At 40.1% G+C, this 22,355-nt stretch overlaps 1 protein-coding gene and 1 long non-coding RNA gene across 5 annotated transcripts; one reads left to right on the top strand and one right to left on the bottom strand.

The window, feature by feature from the left end:
* The first annotated feature begins 1,304 nt into the window (after positions 1-1,304).
* Positions 1,305-11,145, top strand: LOC126871373 (protein spaetzle 5). Of its 3 annotated transcripts, none has more exons than XM_050630118.1 (7): positions 1,305-2,060; positions 4,247-4,401; positions 9,136-9,225; positions 9,672-9,824; positions 9,914-10,075; positions 10,222-10,444; positions 10,636-11,145. In XM_050630118.1, exons 1-7 carry the CDS (start codon positions 2,031-2,033, stop codon positions 10,684-10,686), a joined length of 864 nt encoding a protein of 287 aa, XP_050486075.1. In that variant the 5' UTR covers positions 1,305-2,030; the 3' UTR covers positions 10,687-11,145. The 3 variants fall into 3 exon arrangements, with proteins under 3 accessions (XP_050486075.1, XP_050486073.1, XP_050486074.1); XM_050630116.1 differs by having other exon boundaries at positions 10,222-10,467; XM_050630117.1 differs by lacking the exon at positions 1,305-2,060 and adding an exon at positions 2,688-3,144 and having other exon boundaries at positions 10,222-10,467.
* Positions 11,146-11,526: 381 nt separating this feature from the next.
* LOC126871405 (uncharacterized) lies at positions 11,527-22,079 on the bottom strand. Of its 2 annotated transcripts, none has more exons than XR_007691638.1 (3): positions 15,948-22,079; positions 13,354-15,617; positions 11,527-13,282 (listed from the first exon to the last, which is right to left on the bottom strand). It is a non-coding gene; the product is annotated as an uncharacterized LOC126871405 (long non-coding RNA). The 2 variants fall into 2 exon arrangements; XR_007691637.1 differs by having other exon boundaries at positions 13,354-13,542; positions 16,352-22,064.
* Between the last annotated feature and the right edge of the window lie 276 nt (positions 22,080-22,355).

The raw sequence follows: 22,355 nt of genomic DNA, 5'->3' as shown, positions 1-22,355 counted from the left end.
TTCATTACTCCCACGAAAATCCATTAATCATTGCGTTAATCATGGCATTTGAAACGTTAGATTTTAACTTTGATTTTTGCAGTATATAATATAGATGAGATAGTGGTCTTTGAATTTTGGTGATAGTGATTGAATTTTTTAATTATTTTAAGATGTCGAGATGCTCTTAAAATATTAATTTTTAGATCGTTTAAGTAATTTCAATTACAGTACTATATTTCAACCATAGGTGAATAAACTCGTGGAAATATTATCAAATTAATATTAAGTTCTTGATGGTATATCTAGATGGCACTGTTACATATTCGACAAAGCGCGCGTGACAGAATATTTCATTTCAAAACTAGCGCTTCGCTTTCAAATTTCAGAAATTTAACAAAATTCGGAATGTTATCTTTAACTTATAACTGACGATGATATTGTCAAAAAAAAAGACATAAAAAGACGTTTCGTATAGTATATATGGAAACGACAATAGAATCAAATTGTAAAGAATATTCTCTTTAAAGACATTGCCTTAAAGCAAATACTTTCTTATCATAAATCAATTTTTATCCTTCTTCATCCAGTCATTCAATGTATGTCAAACGAAAAACACATTGTTATTAAAGCTATTCTTTAGCTTCGTCATACAAAGAAATCGTGTATAAAACTAGACTCGACTCTCACGTCGTCAATAGAGAGATAAAAGCAAAACTATTAAGAAGTCGACCTTCGTCTCTTTACGCAATTTCATTGATCCCGTTCTAGCGACACGATCTCTGTCAACGTGTAAGGTCGAACGAGGAACACTAGGGAACACGGACACCAGTGAAAGTACGGTAGTGCTTTGGTAATTGGCCGCTAGTCGCGAACGAATCTACCCAGTTAGCAAGGAAAGATCCATACCAGAACCGTTTCGTAGAATTGAAGTAAAGTAATTAGTAAACTTTTTTACATCTGAAAAATGATCTTAAAATTGCAAATTAATAAAATATGAAAAACGAACAATTGCTCGGTATTTTGTTTATCCTGCTATTTCCAATGTTAAAAAAGATAAAAGTAAAAGAATTAAACGTCCACTCTCGAAACAATCGAAAAGAAAGATATAACGACTGGTTTTTAGTTTAGGTGAGCAGGGACATTTCCAAGTGGTGGGGATACGGAGGGCGAGTTAGCAAGGCAAAACCTCGGTCAGTTAGCAAAGTGCAACTATATCCCACCCATGGTTGCTCGATCGGAACTCGTGCACGCGTGCAAGAGGAAGGGGTACGAGCGCGAGTATGGGTATCGGTACACCGAGTTACCCACGTTGCTAGGTAAGATCGCCGCGCGTAAAATCGCACAGGACAAACCCCGACGGAATCTGGACCTAACGCCACGGAATACATATATACGAGTGACAGTGGCGGTGACTAAGGTATCGACAGTCACACTCGTCCTCTACAGTTCGACCATCGTCATACAGTGGTGCTTGTATCGCAGTTACTCGTGACTTAAATAGGATATCAAATTTTCGTATACGGAACGAAGGAACATTTCACTTGCTTCGATAAGCTTTTAATCGCGTTTCAGTGATTCATGTTCGTCCTGTAGCTCAGTTGAGTAAATTTCATGTTTAACAAGTTGTTCTCTTCGGAAGATTAATCACTCGCGCGGCGAGACGTATTTTTTCGCGGCCAACGATACTTGTCAACGCTCGCACCACGCATGACTCGATGATTGCACATCGGCGTTTCCGCGATCCGTCTAACTTGCGAAGCGCATCCGCGGTTACCGGCACGTGTTTCACTGAACGGATAATCGTTTATCGTGTCGTAGTAATCCCGTTCCGCGAGGCTCGCGTAATGTCATAATTATGTGATTTGACTTCTGATCGAATATCAGCCCTCGCGAAAGGACTCGCGGTGTGGTTCAGATCGGTAAAAAGAAGAAGAAAGAGAAAAAAGAAAAAGGAAAGAAAGTGGTGATACGATTGTTTGAACGTGGTGAAGTGTTTTCGAATTGAATCTGTTACGGTGGCCAACATCGCTATTCTAACACCTTCGAAAATGAAATTGATCTTTTCCTTATTAACGATCGTAAGTAGAAACATGATTCTATTATCTTTGTTATTAGAAAGAGTTAGAGTATCGCAAGTTTCTATGTCCGTGGTAATTCTAAATTACAGATATGGTAATTATTGATTTTAGCCGGGGTTAATCAAGTATGCCTCGTATTAACATATAATCAAAATAAAAAATACGAACAGGATACTTGTGCGATATGGTTCGCTTGTTTATTCCAGTCGGTTTAGCGGATGCAGTGATGTAGAACAATCGAGTTCTAAACACACGAGCGTGTGTACATGTGTCTCACGGTCGAGGCGGAACTTTTACTGTACGTGGTTTAAAGTCAACGTGGTTAGAAACGATAAGGATAACGAGTAACTTTCTAGCCTGCCGGTGAATGAAACGGTTCCGATATAAAGAATCGCCCTAAACCTCATTTCGCTACAATACAAAACTTATCACGTATGAGACGCGTTTGAAGAGGTCTTACTAAACATAGAAAGCTTATGTATATAATTTAATACGTTTAAAAACTAAAGATAAATTCCCTGTGCTGTAAAAATGTCTAATGTAAAAATCTCGGATTTCAAAAGTCGTCGTTACGCGTTTTTATCGATCGATCGAAGATGAAAGTAATTTCGAATCGAATATTTTACAAGTGAATACGCATTTTACGATCGCACACGTGACCACTCTGTGTCAGACATCGTAGCTAGCTCGGATCCGTAGAACGAGTTAGTTTCTTACACCGTGAAAGCTACGAGTGAAATGTAAAACTCAAGCCTGACGTGTATCGTAATATCTGGCGTAAGATTCTCTACGTTTTGTAAGATTGCGTCAGTTGCCGCTGAATTCAAGCTTTTTGTAATACCGGATGCACACTTCGGTGAAAATAAAGGAACGATTAAGTATATGTGTAAATGATCATAAAACGGCCATAATTGTGTAAACGCCTTATCATAGTATCACAGTATACAGGATGATTCATTTTTGTTGATCGAAATTAAAATTACTTTCAATGTATGATTCTTGATTACGAGAAAATTTCAATATCCTAACTTTATCGAAACTGTATGGATACTGTGATTTTATTACGATAATAATGTTTCAAACAGTAAGTACCATTTTCATTTATAACCTATAACTTAACCCACTTTTTTCCTCAGGGTTGCACATGTACGATATTCAAAAATTGCTTTTCTTCTTTTTATAAGACATTTGTGTCCCAATTGTATTATCATAGAAACGAAAGTTGCTTCGCGGTATATGAACTTTTAGGGTGATTCGGAGATAGATAAAAAGTGACACCAACCGTGCCATGCGATGAGTCAATTGAAAGTGGCATAAGAAAGCTCCTAAATAACGTTCTATTGGGTTGACAACTAAGTGATTGCGGATTTTGTTATTACCACCTAATGAAAAAATCCGCAATCACTTAGTTGCCAACCTAATACTAGAATATTACATCAGGTTTAAATGCGTTCAGTGATTGAAGCGAATAATTCGGATAACCTTAAAGTTTCCGGCTGCGGTTCTACAGCAATGAAAACAAGCTCGTGAATAAGAACTTGATCTTTCTTTTTTTTTCTTTGCGCAAACATGATAAATTATTTGAAGTCTGTACAATTGCGAACGCTAACGAGATAGGTCGTTAATAATATTTCCTTTTTCCTTTTTTTTAGTTTTAATAAAAGCTAGGAGAGCGTAGATTTAATATTCCTTATATAGCGCCGCGAGCCAATGGAACCATTTCAGAGAAGCATGATTCACCGGGGTTCCGCAATAACCGAGTAGAAGATTTCTCCTAATAATCTTTATAGAAATTTTATACAAATAACGTTCTAGTTACGTTAGTATCTCGACGATCTCGTTTCATCAGTGGAAACGTTATTCTCATTAGATGGATAATATTGCAAATATTTTAACCGCTATCGTTCTTCCCGCCGTATCTAAATCAAATCTATAGCAGAATCTAAATTAAGATTTTATGTATTTTGTAACACATTCGCGAACGCATTTTCATTCGTTCATACGGAATATCGAGTAAATATTTCTTTGAATTGTACAATGAAGATGCTCTTCTAATTCATTACGGGCGGTGTATTTGTTGCGATGAAAGAAGGTAAACGTTTCGTACGCTCCAGCTCGTTGCACTTAATCGCTGTTTTGATTGTCTCATCAAGGCCCTTTGAACGTTATTCTCGATTTGGTTTTAGGTATCCTTGGTGAACGCTCATGGCGAGCCTTGCCTCGAGTACGGATGTCCAGGTCGACCACAATACGAACCTTTTGTACCTGCACCTCCGGGGCACACACCAAATTGCGCAAAGCCAGGACAAACGTTCTGTGAAAGTCTCGATCATTATCCTCGGTAAGAAGACGATTTCGTTTAATAAAAGAGGAAGTCTCAATTGCTAGATACGAGTTCTCTATACGCAGGAAAACGTGATTTATATCCTAAGAAGCTTTCGATGAATGTTGAATACTTATTAGATATTAACCCTGCAAAGAATGTAGTTTGAGAAAACTAACAGATATAGTGTTATAAGTTTCATATTGAAGTATCATTATACATAAAGCCAATTATTAATATTTATTTTCTATAAAGAATTATGATATTGAAAATGCAGAAAATCTGGAGAATAAACCGATAATCATTCTCTGAAACGTTCATTTTCAATTCTTTCTCATTTTATTGTACCGCTCGAAGGTTAAACGCCATGGTTCAAGCCAATTATTAATATTTGTTTTCTATAAAAAAAAAAAAAAAAAATTATGGGTATGCATCCGACACTGAAAATGCAGAAAATCTGGAGAATAAACCGATAATCATTCTCTGAAACGTTTATTTCCAATTCTTTCTCATTTTATTATATCGTTCGAAGGTTAAACGCTTACCTATTTCGCTGTTACTTTCAAACTACAGTAAATTTAAGGAATAGGATAATCATTCATGATCTTCTTTCGTTATTGAATAATTATCAAAGACTAAGAGATCACGGTGATCATCATTTGAAAAGATTCTGTCGAAGACTATGTATCTATTGAATATAAATTACATCATCTGTAGGCACATGTGCATACATCTTAAAAGAGACGTTTTTAAAAAGATAATGATCAAGATATACGGACATTCATCTTAAAACAGGGTTTTCTAAGAAATGAAAAAGAAACACAGCCACTGAAAATTATTTTGCGTTAAAAACGATTCTTGAAATGTATGCATCGGACAACCTTCTTTCAGATGATAAAGACATTCTTTCGCTCGTGAGCAATAGATTTCGAAAATGACGAACAAATGACATAACACAGATGCCGGATGGGTTTTTGCAAGACTCGCGAAAAAAGCTGTCGTTGTAGTGTGCTACTTACGCGTACACTATGTTCGTGATATACCGCATGGCAGATCTATGATGTCAGGCCTATAATCGTATTTGCATGATAATGCTGCCTCTTAACAGTTGCGCGAGTATTGCACATTATCATTCCAAGGTATTGGTCATTTGTCGTTTATCCTCGGTCAATTAATCGCGCGGAACGATCGAAAAAATTGGATCATTCGTGACGCACGAGGAGCGAGACTCGCTAAGAAGCTCGTCCGATTCCTTGAGTTTGCAGCAAGTCCTTGTGAGATGTAAAATGAAGAGTCTCAGTATGAATCAAAGTAACTGCAAAAATTAGATGACTTGATATACTTGACGACTGTTTGATAAGAAACTCGATAAGAAACTTGTGTGTCTTTCAAATCTCAGTTATCTAATTATGTTTTTCTAGTTCTTTTTTACGATCTTAGTCTTTTCCTTTCTTTTTTCCTCTTTTTTTTTTTTTTTTTTTTTTTTTTGAGGATACAAATAATTGGAAAAATAACGGCGAATAAAATAGGGAAGGACGCTGTGATACGCGAAACGGATTTCTAGGACAGCTAGTTTTTTCCGCAAATGTACATGAAATTGTTAGACTTTAAAATCATGTAAGACAGTATCGAAAGAAAGAATTTCGTGGGTGGATTGAGCTGTTTCCTCGAATTTCCAAAAGTCTCGCGTCTGCGGAATTTGTAAAAATATGGTTCACCGTCTCGTTATTAATATTCCCGGCGTGTCGGGCGTTACCGTTCCCGCATACGAATCAGCTGATCGTGCGTGGCGAGACGAATTTGAGGAAGGGAAAGTTCCAGGATAGTGAACTTGCTTAAAATTACCCCGACGATATCCTGGAGATCGTCGCGTTCTTGCGTCATCTGACTTCTATTCTGCTCGTGTTCCATCGTAAACAGTTTAGTCGATACAGGAAGTGTGACGAAGAAGAGCTTCGCTAAAGAAGTACAGAAGACTTACTACAATAATCGATAGGATTATTTTGTATCTTGTATCTTCATTAAATGTGTCAACTACCGGTATCCTTCTATTTTCCATCGTTCATATCGTTTCTTTCGATTATTTCTGCTTTTAAATTCCTCGTTAGCGGATGAAAACGTCATTGGTAAACGAGGAAGAACGAGATTGCAAAAGCTAACTAGAAAAGTAACTAAACAGGTAGAACAACAGAAAGCAGCATCGTATTATATACAATTCATTCGTTCGTATCATTTTCACGATCTTTCCTCTTTTTTGCGCCGGAGCCAGATCGATTCGAAAGCGACAAACGATTACGTAAAAACCGACGTCTTTCCCATACGTTTTATTTCTCGATCAGCGTAGCGTGACCGTGGCCTTGACGCGGTCATGCCCTGCTAGATAATTATCGGAACCGTTACGGATCGAATTGATACTAGGAGCGATTCGAAGTTCCACCTATGCGTTGTGAGGTTGTCCGTGGAACGTAACAGATTTATCGACGAGAACGATCGTTGCTAGTCATCGCTATGGATTTCCATACAGTGCTGTGGATACTATGTTCGTCACGATGCTTCCATTTCCGTGCTCGTGCTTCTGTTCTGTACTTTCAGAAATTAATCTATCGTACACTGAGAATATCGATCGACGATGAACGATCAGAGAATTTATTTTTCCTATGAAGACAGAAATGTCAAATAAGTGTCATAGAATAACGAAAATGCGTGTTGATCGCATTGACAAGTGTTGACCAGCTTGAACAAAACGAAGATGCTTGTTACGACGTGAAAGGAATCCTATACGCTTCAGACTTGTTTCAGCACACATGCAAAATACGTATTCAAGGAACAGCGGTTACTTTGAATACTTTCTATTGAAACTACATTGTGTAATTTACAGAATTTCTATAGATATTGGGTAATTGTTAAATTAGAAAGTCGCGTGTTTCTTAAACCACTTCAATGTATGTGTTACACGAATGTTAAAAAGGTTTTTCTGTCTCTTGTCATTGATATCGTAATTGCTATACAATTTTTCGTCTTCGTCGTTTCATTCATCATCTTTGATCGATACCGCTTCTAGATAACGCGATCGTGTCAATACAAGCACGATACACTGTCTCATAAATCTGGATAAATGAACGCGATCAATTACAGCAAATTGGTATTTACGTGCGCTCACTAGAGATTACGGAAGATTTAAGGAAACGATGATTGCTGGTGTTTATCGTTGATGAACGAGTTCTCGACTGCGCGGCGCGACGGCGGCATGCCGCTGCAATTGTGTGCAGACGCGTGGTAATGCGGCCTGCATAACAGGAAATGTTAATACCTCGCATTGTCCGCTATTTCCCGCCAATTCTCGCGGATTTTCATCCGATTCAGTTTTTCCCCACAAGACGTCTATCGACTCAAGAACTTCTCTCCTACCTGCTGCAACGACACGCTAATAAAAAAAGTTTCCTCGTATCTTTTATAAGAAAAAAAAATTTAGATATACATACGCATCTTTAAATTTTTTAAACAATTTTTACAACATTGTGAAAGACGAACGACTTTGTTACTCGATACAATATGATCGAGGAGAATACAGTATCGAAAATATAATATGTATAGAAGATATAAAAGAAAACATAATACAAAAGACAAAAATAAAAAGCTATGAATATAAAAAAACAAAAAATCGTAACATTTTTTTACCATCTCCCCTGTCAAACGACAATTCGAAGAATACGGATGAACGACATGGAAGAAACGTTGGAAACTACGTTGGTCAAATACAACGACGGTATCGAGATTGTAAGTTAAAACGTTGTGTTGGGATTCGAGGTCAATCCCTGTCTCTCCCGATTTCCGTCGTCCATTGACGAATCACACACGTTCGAAAGTTGGCCGGGCTCGTGGAAGCACCACGACACTGATCGAGATGCAGCCCGCGAGAAAACAGCTTTTAGGCGTGGACCATGAATTAAACATCGGGACATATCTTCTAGCCGGTGTCTTTCACCGGTAGAGAAAGTTCCAAGATTCGCGGGCCTTCGACCACGCACGAAATTCATGCGCGTGTTTGTATGAACACTTCGCGCGGCATTATGGGTCGCTGGACTTTTTCAATTCGTTTATATTTTACTTATCTCGTGACGTGATAATGATTTAAGTATACATCGAAATCTTTCCTTTCCTCCTGTTTCTTCTCTGCAATTGAATGCTTTAAAATTTACCGACGAAGAGCAACTTATTTTAAGAACCGTGAAACATCGAATTATGTTTATCGTTTTCTTTCGTTCTTCTCTTTTCTTTCTCTCTTTTTTTTTTTTTTTTGTCTTTTACAGGCTTTTGAAAGTTTCGAGAGAGACGTTAATGTATGTAATCTTTTTCTGAAGTTTCTCTTTGAAAAATAGAAATTAAAATTTTACACTTTTTTTTTTTTTTTTTTTTTAAAGAAGAATGAGAATACTATGGTAGAGGAAGATATGAAGGAATATAATTATCCAATTTTCTAATTTCGCTCGAAAACAGTTGCGAGATATAGGAAGAACGACCACAGGTCGTGGAACCCGGCTTCCGCGAATTCATGAATAATCCATGAGATAGATAACCAATTTTTTATTCATTTCTGAAACGATTCTATTAAAAGTTAGGTCAAGAAATCATACGCGACACTTAGTAGCGCGACACGGGTCAAAGATCATTTCGAGGATGCAATTGAAAACCTACGCTTTTGCATTCTCTCTTTTTTATTAATACTTTGTCTTTCTTTGTTTTCTATTGCAGACAGTTAATTAAATTTCTTGTGGACAAATGCAGCTTCGACTTCAGTTCTGTATTAAAGGACGAGTCCAAAGAGGACTTCGGTGATTACAGGTATATACCTCTGTATTCATTATATCCACTTATAGATCAGAAATTACCCAAGCTTTTTCTAACAACGTACATTGCGTTATCCTTCAAAAAAGAATGCAGGTTATCCTAGGTTTTTCATGTCAAGAAAAAGATGTTGTAATAACATAAATCGTCCATAAAAAATTTAGAACGCAATTTTATAATGTATCTATTGAGACGAAAGAAAATCAATAAGAAAGTCGTAATGAGATAAGTTCAAGTTAAAACGTAAGTTAAAGTGTAATAATTAAAATGCTAATAATAATACATATATACATAATATAATATAAAATTAATGTAATAATAATCAATTATTATTAATTAATGTAATAATAATAATAATGTAATAAAATTAATGTAAATATCAACATCGTTCCTAAACTATATTAAACGAGGAATGGATCAAGGACAGAGTGCTTCTGTTCAAGGTCGGTGCCGGATTACTCCGAGGGATATGATTATCAGGCGCACGGGGAGGGTCAGTTTCACTCGTTACCATTCTTGCCGCCGCCTCAGTATCCCGTTCGAGGGCAGCCGCCGCTCATTTACGGGACCCCGACGAACGACACTCAGCAGAATGGGTAATTTCGATGCTAATTTTGCGCCTACCAAATTGTCAACTAAATTGTCCGTTTTCCGTTGGACGCGTAACTCGTGCTCTTGTTTATAGCTACAGGTACACGACACCGGCCCAAGGGAATCCGTTTTTACGCGAGGAACAGGCGCCCGCCAAGTTTCATCCTACAGAGCAAAGAGTCACGCCGGATCGTTCTTTTTACGCTCAGCCACAGACTTTGAACTTTGGACAGGGTCAAGCGTGGTGGTCAAACAGGTGATCATGTTTAATATTGAATTTTTCGATTGTAACGATATTGGTCAAATTGTAGTGCTGTAAATTTTGGTATAAATTTGAACTGGTATAATTTTTGTAAATTTTGTTATAATTGCGTATGTATGTTTATATTTATATTTATTCAGATACGCTAGAAGCAGTAAAATTGCACCACGTACGTCCTACGAAAATCCGTTATTGAAATACAGCAAATTGAGTAAGACGCGTAACAAGAGGCAGTCGAATCTCGATGCAATTCCACTTTGCCCAACGGAGACACAATATATCACTCCGAGAGCGGCTCTGAACAACCAAGGGAACTGGATGTACGTGGTGAATCTTCAAGAGAACGACCGGAAATATTCGCAGGTAGTGAAGAGTGAGAAATGCACGTGAGTAGATTTATTTATAACTTTGTTAGATACGTTTCGAATCCGAAAATTTAAATGCCTGTTGAGATATGAAAATTTAAATTGGAATTGAAAGACAGACAATGGTATATTTCACTGCGATTCAATAAAATTCTAAGATAATTCAAATTATATTTTGATTTTCCTTAGGATGGATGTTTGCAACGGTATCTGTTCCGTTCCTGCGGGATACACCAGTAGATGTCAGCAACAGTATGTCCAAAAGCGATTGGTGGCATTGGAAGGAAGCGGAAACCAGTTGTACACCGACGTTTTCTGGTTCCCCCATGGCTGCGCCTGTGAAATTATAGCAAACTATTGAAAACACGAATGAACCACGAAGTCTGAAGAAATTTCACTTGTGGACAAACTCAAATTGTATATCCTTGTCAGCAAAAAATGCAGTATTACGAAAGTCTTCGTGATGAATTTTTGGGACAAATTATTTTGTCATACTTTGGTATTAAAAAGCAGAAGAATATTGGACCGCCATGATAGCCAATGGATGAAAAAATGAAGAAAGAACTTCTCGAAGTGCGTGATTTATGGATTCGTACGTGTATAAATAATTGAATAATCAAGGTTTTCGAAGGAAAATTCTTAAAGGAGATCGAAGGAGCTTCAGTTTACATAAAAAGGAAAATGAATTTAAATTATTAATTCTACGTATTAATTAGTTACACGACCTTTATATTTTCTACATTTTTAATTTTATTTCAGTCGTTTTACTTCAGATAATGTTAATACGAGTAATTTAGTAGCACTTAAGTAGTTCGGATATTTATAGATCTTCACGAGATATCTTTTGCGAATTTTTCTGTAGTTGGTAATATAGATGAACACGTGTATACATAAATTAATCGATACTCATCGCGATTTTATAATAAGGGGGAATAAATCTTAAGAATTAATTAAAACATATAAAAACAGTGGGAGAATAAAAAAAACGTTTCTACGTTATAATGAAACGGGATAATGCTTTGATTCGTCGACAGGTGTCGCTACTTGTCTCGAAATTCAAATTGTTACTCAAAGCGCCTGAAGTACAAACTTCGCGAAGTCGTACCTGTTACGCGCTGTTAATTCGCCTTCACTTTGTATCGCTATCATCGATAATTAATGCAGTCTCTGCTATATCTCGTACGACAAAATCACTTGACTTATTCATCAGTTCGTGGGCCATCGATCGTCGCTTGAAACAAACTCCTGGAAACTGGTCTTAAAGTGCAGCACGCGTTGGTTACTTCAAGGTCAACATTCTCGACATTTACACATAATACGGCATTCTCGCAGATATTTAGAAAAAATCGGTAAGAGAAAAAAGAATATTTCTATGGTTAAATTTGCCAAGATCCTTTTCTATGAAAATAATCAGGTTCGTGGTCGATCGAGGAACGACGAATCTCTCGCTTCTGCTTCGATAGAGACGTAGCGAAATCCGATCCAAACTTCCAATTTACACGCGATAAACGTCGTTGGACTAGCGAATATCACGCGGAAAGCGATTCACGGCCGATCGTAACAGTTTATCAAGGACAGAGGGCGATATAGGTTAAGCCGCGTGGATCGTTGTGAAACGCGGATGCGACCTCGCAGCCATGAAATAAAAGTATCTCGACTCGCGTCGACCGCGATAAAAAGGACTAAAAGGAGAAGGACAGGGGCGGCGGGAGATGTCGGGGGTGGAAATGGCGCTTGAGTGGCAGGGGACGGGGAAATAACTGCCAGGAGGTCAGACACGCGCAGGATGCGCGGAATTTTCTCGCTGCGAGGCCACGCACACCCTTCGTTCTACGCGGCTTTTTTACGATCGTTCGACTTTTCAACCCTCCGCGATGCCACGGTTCCGTTCCTTCGATTTCCGCAACGTGGTCCTACCAAGGTCGGGAAATTTCTCTTAATTCCAAAATTACGAATTTTATATTCATGTAAAAGAAAATTTCGATCACGAGGAAGAACAGAAATGAAGGTTTGACGAAGAGTTTTAGAAAATCACTCGAGAATAATCGATTTATTTGCGAAACGTAAAAAATTGTATGTTAGATCGAGTATCAATGAGTGACACACGCGGTTCAAGTATTTTTCAGGATACACGAACCTCCCGCTTATCGTCCGTTTCGCCGAATCATAATAGCGATTGTCGAAAAATCGGAGAGTCATAGTCGAAATTAAGAAATACTTCCACCTAGTGCGAGGCAAAATGAAAAATTCTTTCGTTTAGAATAATTCTTTCGATTTATATAGAAGATATTCATCTACGTTACGCAAATAGCGTCTAAAATTCGGCTCGTCGAATCAAACAATTTTTAAGCAAAGCAATAAACGATATTCGTCGCAACGCTTCGTATTCAAAAAGAAAATAGTAGAAAGAAGAAGAGGGACTAAATATGCGATTTTCCGCGATAGATTAAAAATTCTTCGAAACGATTACTAGAGGCATGAAAGCTCGTACATCCTTTAACATGACGGCGCGGAGTATCGCGCTAGAGCTAGGCTACGCCCATGGATGGCGCGTATTCTTCCGCAAGAATCTCGGCTTCCGGCTGGTCGCGAAGGCAGCAGGAAAAATTGAAAGCTTCTCCCTCTCCCCTTCCCTTTCTCCCTCGGTGGCAGTGTCCTCGGGGTGCGGCGGTACGCGTACGCGTATACGCATATACAACCGCGTAAGTGCGTGCTATAGATTTCGTTCCACTCTCTGCGAAACCGTGTACTTGTGCGTGCTGCTCCTGTATGCCGTATTCACTCTCGAGGCCTGCTGGTCCCCTTCCATCCCCTCGGCCACCCTCGCCTGGCCAACCTGCGCTGGAGAGAGAGAAAGCAGAAAAAAAGGGGTGAATTTCTAGGCACGTAAGCGCTCGTGCAACGCACCTAACATCCACTATCCGCGTGCACTTGTGCTCTACGCGCTTCCTACCCTCGGTGCCTGCAACTAGCGATGGCCTCAAGACGCTTCGGATCCCTCGCGAAGTGCCAGCCGAGTTCTCGCAACTCGAGAGTTCGATGCCGGAGAGACATTCTCGTCGAGTTGCTTGTTTACTGATTTTCAGAGATCCCAACCTATTTTGGAAATGCATCGTTTTGAGAATTTTTATTGAAGTCTTTGGAAACATCGTAGATAACATTTACTTATGTTCGAAACCGAGCGCTTTTATGTAACGAGATAGTAAAACCCCGTTTAACTTCTTTTAATCTTTTCGTCTAAATTTCTGAAACGATCGCAAAGAGGCTTTATATGTCGTTGAAACAACTTCATCCTTTACCTTCCAACTGAAACTATTTGCTTTATTTTACTTTCCGAAAATATTGCAAAAAATCTCTACGTCCACCTCAAAACCTTCATACCTCCGGTCACTCGCATGTCCCGAAAACTTCAACTGCCTAATTTTCATCCGAAAATTCCCGCTAATTAAACAAAAGCTATTTGTGCAAAATCTCATACGTTCCCTAATAACATCTACATTCATTACCTACCCCGACTGTGTCCTTCCAATTACCGCAAACCCTAAAGTTCCCAAAATTCTTCCAAATCTAAGAGTAAAATTGAGAGGGAAGGGAACGAGCGTGGCTAGCCATCGGGTTGCACTATCGTCGTCGAGGCAGCCCTCGCCGAGCCACCCCCGTCCGCCCCCTTGGTAATCCAGAAGCGCGTACAGAGGGAGGTACACGCACACGAGGTGGATGGCAACGCGGGCACCGAGGCTACTTGAAGGGATTCCATTTATATGCGCGCACGCACCCCGCGTGGAAGGGCGCGCGCTTCCGCGCACGCAGCTCCGAAGGGCGAACGAAGCGGCCGACCGGGAACGGAGCAGGACAGACCAATGGGGGCTGAAATCGCCTGCTGGAGGAAAGTATATATTACATTCACCCTCTCTTTCTCTCCCTTTCCTTCTTCCTCTGTTCACGGTGGTAATAGGCCAACTGTATATCGGCGCACGCAATTATCCTGCGCGCTGCTGCGCGACTTTCCGCTGCCCCAGAGAAACCCGTTTTTCCTAATTTTTCGCATTAATTTCGTCCAGTTTAATTTTAGTTAAGATCGTCTGAAGAACTTTGGTAGAAGTGGGATTTTTTGTTCAGCTAAATTTTCTTCCGTATCGTTGGAAGAACTCAAAACGATTGTCTCTACCATTGGAGAGTGAAGTTTGCATTTGGCGGAGAACGAAATTGCTTGTATTTAAGAATGACTTTTGTTGGGTGCTGTAAAATAGTTAGCCTTTGGGAATGAAGGTTTGTTGTCTTTTGAGGGTGGAATGGGTAAGATAGGGGGAAAAGGTGAGAAATGACGTTGGACACCTGTTTTGACGGTCCTTTTCGGTTTATGGTTAGAGGGTAGGTAGCTTCAGGTTCTTTCCCTGCGGGGGTCATTGGAATAGGTCTTTTGTGTTTCTGTTTGTTTATCGTTCTTCGAGGATTACGCGGCAAACATTAACCGATACAAACAAAAACATTACCTGCAATCCGATTGTTATTATTAATTATATTATTTACATATAATTTAATTATACACATTAATTATATACATATATATATATTTTTTTTTCGTCTAATATTTTACAATTGTAAATTATGGTCTGCGCTTGGAATATTTTATTTTTACACCGAAATAGGAATTATTTTCCACTTCTTCTTTTTTTCCTTTCCCAAAATGAATTCATAATTTAATTTCCCTACTTTAATTTCACCTGAAAGATTCTGTTCCCGCGCACGCTGTTTACAACGAATTACAAAATGTTCAATTGTTCTGCGCTTCTACTTCCATCGTTAATCCTCAATTTCCCTGTTCTACTTTCTTCCTCTTTGTCGTTTGCTCGTTGCCACGCAATCAGAGAAAAAGGAGGGCGAGTAAGACAGTCTCACAGCGCGGCTCGATTTTTATCCTTCCTCCTTTCCTTTCCCTCCGGGCTCGATTATACCGCAACGTCTCGATGAAAGTAAGACGTACAGTTATTTCCAGCCAACGGGCGAAGGAATAAACTGCGCGGCATCAAACTCTATGCGATGCCGGAAATTCTATCCGACGATTTTTATAGCCGAACATCCGGCGAACTCGTTACACTCAACTTTTGTCGAACGCTTTCCACCGATTCGAAAACAACAAATCCTCGTCGTCAAAATAAATTTCCTGCGATCTGGAAAATTTATTACTTCAAGGAAAGACAAAATGTTAAGAAATTACAAACTGTGTCTCGATTTACATCCCGATATTACGAAATTTATTAGCAAATGGAGGGAATACGAGCACGATTTAACTTAGACGTAAAAGATACGTTTCTCTAATCGGAAATATTAAATTTTATCTTGCAAATTATTTTTCATATTATCGTCTGTTTTTAATCACAATATCAACAGAGAATGGAAATCATCGTTTTATAGGATACTTCTGTCTCTTAAACCAAGTTTCAACCAAGATACCACGAGAGAATTTACAGTTAATCAAACCTGTAAGAACTCCGGCTCACCCTCGCATCCGCCTACGCTCGCTTTAAACCTTCTCGATCGAAGCGCCAACCAAGCGCTCTTCCGACGGGTCCAGGATCCGTCAAGCTCTCGATTCTTTCCCTCTAATAACAATTTTCGATAAGAAACGAGAAAACGTTCCACCAACGCATCCGATATCCACCAACTTCTCCACCTTTTCCTCGAATAACAACGTTCGATGTTATTACCTTAGATATTTCACAAGATCTTAAGAAGATCGATACGGACAAGAAAAGAAACGACAAGAATATCAATCTATCGTTTTCCCAGCGTATTCAATATCCACAAAGTTCTCCATTCTTTCTCCAATTGGAAATTCTCAATACTATTACTTATCGCAAAATCTTAAAAATAAAATGACCAGATAGAAGAAGGATGAAAATACTTGCTGGGTTTCCGTGGTTGAACGTTGAACGCGAGTCGACGGGTCGTCCCTTTCTGATTCGTGGCTTTCTTTCGTTCGCTCTTATCACCTATCCCCGTTGATCGGCTGGAGCGGAACGAAGCGGACGGCACGGCCCCGGTCCAGCGACGTTCAGCGTCGGGATAAAGTCACGAGCAGTAATTATGAACGATAGCTGGGGAGAGAGAGGATATAATTGTGATTGATGGAGAGACGAGGGGGAAGGGGCAGGGTGGGGCAGAGGGGGTGACTTCCTTTTAATCTCGAACCTCTAACCCTTTCGTTCAACCATTGCCGCTTCTGCCAGCGCGTCGACGCGCGGCCTTTATTACCTTCAACCGGATTTTTCCGGAAACGGAATTCGTACTCACCTCCCTTTTACCTCCTACTCGAGAGGTAGATCGATTTCAATCGATTCCGAACGATTTTCATTGTGGAGTTTTCTAATTACTAACGACGAACGATATTTTATTATAATTATATCGTAGGTTACTTTATACTTGTATGGATTCAGTTAATGAAATAGAATAGTTTATAATAAGGAAGTTTAAAGGAGGAAATAACACGTTCAAAGTAATTTTCGGCCTCATAAACTGAGATCTATAAAACTTCTAAGTATACCACGAGGATGACTAATCCATCAGATTGTCACTCACGTTTATTACGATCACTAACGATCGTGACACTGGTCGTAATTTATGCTTACATTTCCAAGAATTCTTCTACGAGTACGAATGGAAACACGAATGTTTGCACGAATCATCTAATGCCGTTGTAAATCCAGATACATTGTACTACTCGAGTCATCGCTGAAACATAAGATAAACGTAGATGCTGTATTGTATACATAAAATATTCACAAGTGCTTAATACCCGTTCTGCTTGTTCCTCTCATCTTGACAGAGAAACGCGCGTTGCCTAAAAATTTCACAGAAGCACACTAGCAATGTGTCTCGTTTGCGTCTAGATCTCACGTGGGTCAGAAATTTCGTCATTTTACATACCTATACAGGCAGCATGGTCACAGAGTTTCGGCGGAGTTTGGTTAATATTTAATTTGACCCACTTCCGCTTGCCTGACACTGGTGCACAATGTCCTAAGCGCGTGGTCAGATAGGTCAAGTTTACGAGATACCCCAATTCTCCATAAACCCTTTCCGCTTAGCCGAAACATCCCGCGGTCTTGTGTTTTGCTTTAGGTAGGGTCCTCCCGCCTCTTGTTCCTCACCTCCGACGTTCGCCCTCCGACACAGACCCTTCCGTTGCATGCCATTTCGGTCTCACCCCGTGAACATCGTCTGCACCCAGCGTTTCGACGATCGTCCCGCCTGCCCTCGACCCTTCCAATATCGTTCGCGCGGACATAGGAAAGAAAAGCGATGCAGTTCCGTATTTTGCGAACTTTGATTTGATTTGCCAAAAACCTGCTCGATGAATTCTTTATTCTTACGTTATACGTTTCTATGAGCTTCCTACAGAACTTTACACGAAACGATCTACATCCTCCCGCTTCGTCTCTTGTTACGCGTTACTTCTATCTACTTATTCCAATTCCACTCTAAATCCAATCTCTTTGACATCACACACATCTCTTACGATATCCAGAAACATCCCTTTCATCCTTACTCTTCTTAAAAATCCAACCCGTACGAATGTCTAAGAATTTACCGATTTAAATTCGAAAAGCTAAATTCTACCCTTATCTGGTTTCTGAAAATTCGAGTGCAAGATATTCTATCGTAAAAATTGAAACTTAAACGGAACTTGGTTAGCGTATCATTACGCGTAAAATACAAACTATCGATGCTCTTGTAAAAGCGAATTTCTACTAAAATTCACGGATCCCGGATGGAGTATGCCAGCACCCGGAAGCTAAGCATGCCCCTGCCCTCCGTTTCTCTCTCTCCCTCTCCGGTTTTTTCCTCGGCCGCGTGGAGGTGTACGCTCGGCAATATATATAGAGTACGTACACAAGTGCCACGTGCTCGTTGCCGCTCGAAGTTTGCGGGACATCGATCGTTGCCTCGGCCCGCCGCGCCGCGCCATGTACACGCGGTCCTATGCGACTTTCCTCGTGGCCCGTAGGATAGCCTCTTCTGTGTGCGTGCCCCGTACGCTTGCGCCTCTGTGCTTACGCACGTGCACGCCTACACCTAACTAAGCTTACGCACCCTGACGGTGTGTGAGTGGCCATCGTTGCGCCGTTTCACGCGTGCAGAAAAGGGTGGATTTTTTCTTTTTTATTTATAGAATGCTCTGGCCGAGCTATGTGTCAAGGCAGAGTCCTGACTGTAGACCTAGATTCTTGATTTTGTATTTGCAAGTAAATGTTCGTTGTTATCGAGTTTTATTTAGATCGGATCACGAGATACGTAAGTGTTCAGTGTCCTGGTTTCAAGGAAATTAAAGTTAATTGTAGGTATGTAAATTAATTGTAAGGCAAATAAAGCGGCGAATGTTAAATTGTTTTCTCGAACGATCGTTGATTGTGAGATGGATAGTGTGGTGATTTATATTTGCTAAGAATTATAGCATTCCGATATTCTCGTTTTAAGAAATTATCATGTCCGTGAAAATGAACAATTCTAAGCTAAGTTGCGAATGCGTAGGTAATTTCTTTTTTCAAGTGATTGCTTCTCGCATGAAATTTAAGTCAAGGTTCTTATACTTATACCAAAGGCAAACTTTCTTGTAATACCCTTAAGAAGTTTCGGGACATGATTGCTAAAAAATTCTCGTAGGTAGTTGATTATTTAATTTGAGCCATATATCTCGAGGGTTGTTTTAGTTAAAATACGTAAATTCCCCGAAAATGTCCTCTTAGAGACGAAGTATGATCGTAGGTAGGATGTGACAGGATGTAGCATGTGTGTAAACGTACATCGTTATATATGTATTCTTCTTATATGCATTTCATTGCTTGACAAAGGAAAAGTCGTAATACCAAGTGATTTTTAAAGTATATTTAACAGCGTATCTGACTGTAGAAAAATTCAATATCGATTCCTGTCTACTTTTTATACCTTGCTTATTCAAATACTTACCTTGTACTGGAAGATCATCTTACCATAAAAATTTCTAGAATTTCTAAAAAAAACCAAAGTAAATGGTTCGTAACAGAGACTGTTCTAACATTTGATTTGCAAGATTCCCTGGCAAATTTACAAATTATAAGTTACCCGATTATCCTACCTAAGGAAGACCGATGAAGTCATAGAAAACGTGTCTATAACCAACAACTTGCCACTAGTCAATTCGCCGATATTATTACGCGCTTATATAGTAAATTATCGTGCAAAGGCGTGCTGATATCTCAATAAGAAGCGTAAAACCTTCGTTCCTTGTCAGAACCACATCAAGTTACAACAACCAAGGTACCAACCTCCCATTTCTGCTTTCCCCTCCAAACTCCCAGTCCTTTAAATCTTCATCTAAAAATTTCCAAGAAATGCTCCCCGACTTTAGATATTCCGAGACATCCATCAAACTCGATACGACAAGAGCGATATGAAAATGTTACGAAACGGCAGAGGCAATAGTCTGGTACTTCGGTAAAAAATGTCAGCCGTGGTAAGATTCGATTCGCGAAACGCAGATTGCGAGTTCTCGCAGCTTCCGCCAGCTCCTAGAGGCTCGAGTGTGTTTCTGAAAACCTCAACCTGGATCCTTACGCACATAAAGCGGCGGTAGGTAGCACGACGCGACTCGTGCCCCTCGCGTACGAACTCACATGCACGCACGCACACACGGCCGCTCGTGTACACCCCTGACGGTGCGGTGGTTGAGCGCGAGCGCACCAGGGGCCAGCGGGGCTACGCGAGCACGCACTTACGCACGATCGAGGCGGATCGTTCGTTCGCTGTGCGTGGCGCGCACCGTTACCATGACGACCGGTGCCAGTGCCACGCATTGATCGCAGACTCCCGCTCGACGGTGCGTCGAGTCGAGTGCGTAGAGACGAACCTCCTGACGGAGAAGAAGGGACGTAGGTAGGTGCGCGCGCGCGCGCGCACGCACGAACGCACGCACGAAAGAGATACGCGCTCGGGGATGATGTATGTGCGCGACTCGCCTAGCTGGCTGGCTACTGTACAAACCGACTTTTGCCTCCTCCTCGTTTTCTATCTATTTCGTTACAGGCTCTCCTCTCTTTTCAGTGCTTTCGCTTAACCCGTATTTGGCAACGAAAATTTTCACGCTTCTTTCGTGGTCAATGTACTACAGCTAAACTACGTTACTGTACGTAACATTTTGAAATTTTATTAGCACTGTATCGAGACTCGATTTATCAGGGTCGTATCGGTAGAGTTTGGAACTTGTAAATATGTTTAAGGCATTAATATTTCAAATTTGCTCGCGCAATTATAGCTTAAAAATGTAAACCGACGTAAAAGTATCTAGCGAGTAAAGAGAAGATGATTAGGAAGAAATAGAAATTGGTGTACGGTTACGGAAGGTCACCGAGTTGATTTTAGTACTTTTTACTTGAATTTTCAATTCTATTTTTAATTTATGTAACGATGTATTATGGAGGAATTCGTATGGTGTTTGGTCTTTTGCGGGGCTATAGGAGTCCTTAGGATTTTTCCTAGCGTCGTGTGTATGTTATACAATTCCTACATACTTTTTAAACGACAATCTAAATCTTACTGTTTACGTTCGAAGGAGTTTGTATTACGAGAAAGTAGATAGAGTTACTTTTATGTACGTTGATAAAAGAAATTGTTCTCAATATCATATATATATTTGCTACAGTAGGGTTGGTGAGGGAGCGTATGGCTACAAACGTTTTTGCCGATTAATTTATTCCGATTTCTTGGAAAGGGAAACGCTCATCGAACCGCAAAAGGTTAATATCTATATTTCACGGAAACGGATAGGGGAGTGAACAGAGGTGGAAAGTCTTGTGTCGATTTCAACCCCATGGTGGATTTACTGGGCCACCGTTCAATCATCCAGCACGTCGATTTTACAGAATCGAATCAGCTCGAAAAATCACGTAACATCGAAATCTCAGTTATTTTCATTTTCTTAGCCATACTTTCTCGTATTGTCAAATTTCCTAACTTAGAAACATTCTCTCTTACAGAAGCGGTTAGCGCTATTCCTGTAATCACCCCCTGTCGAATTCCCTCCGTCAATCCACGCCATACACATCCGCAATTAACCGCGATTATCGCCTGACTGAATACACAGCCGGAGGAAACGCATTGCAAACCGATATCCAAATAGCAGCGTTCTTCTCTCAGCCAATAATTCACCAGGAGCGACTTCCTCGCATCTGCGCTCCCTTCTATCGAAACAAGACACTGCGTCTTGTGATCCAACGATCTAAAACGATCCAATAGGCGCACAGTTTCCAGATGTCACGCTCTGTTCGAATAGGAAATGTCGGTTCTATCTGGTATAACAGATAGAAGTAGAAGAAGGAAGGGAAAAATGGAAAAGAAAAGGGAGGCCCGCGAAGCGGGAAAGTCGATGATCTTGGGGTTCCTTCGGGGATTATCTCGTCTCCGTCGGTCAGTTTTTGCAGGATTGGGCGCGTGCCCGATCGGGCATAGGAGAAGGGGACGGTTTGGGCGGGAAAAATCAAACAGTAGACTAAAAGCTAAAGAGAAGGGAAATTTGGAACAGCTGTTGACACACTGGGAACCCTGAAAAATCATCGACCTCGGCCTTCTAGACGGCTAATTTTAGGGGATACCTGCCCATGGCAGCCGTGTGTGAAAACCCGGACAAAATTGTCACTGACGAACCATTCTTCTCTCGCCACAGTGAAACAATCGCGCCCCAAATTGTTCGCGATTATTCACGTTTGCTCGAAATCGTAGATTTTATTGGAATTTATAGCTTTGGATTCTTTTGGGTTAGAATTTGTTCGTGGGAAAAGAAAAGGTGAAAAGATTTCGTCTGATCATTTGTATCGAGAATACGATCGTGTGTAGTAGATGTGCGTTTACGTGCACTTTATTTAGGTTGAAACAAA

Source organism: Bombus huntii, chromosome 11, assembly GCF_024542735.1.
Source record: "Bombus huntii isolate Logan2020A chromosome 11, iyBomHunt1.1, whole genome shotgun sequence".
Classification (NCBI taxonomy): domain Eukaryota; kingdom Metazoa; phylum Arthropoda; class Insecta; order Hymenoptera; family Apidae; genus Bombus; species Bombus huntii.
Note: the sequence above shows the minus strand (reverse complement) of the source record. Positions and strands in the feature narration are given on the sequence as shown.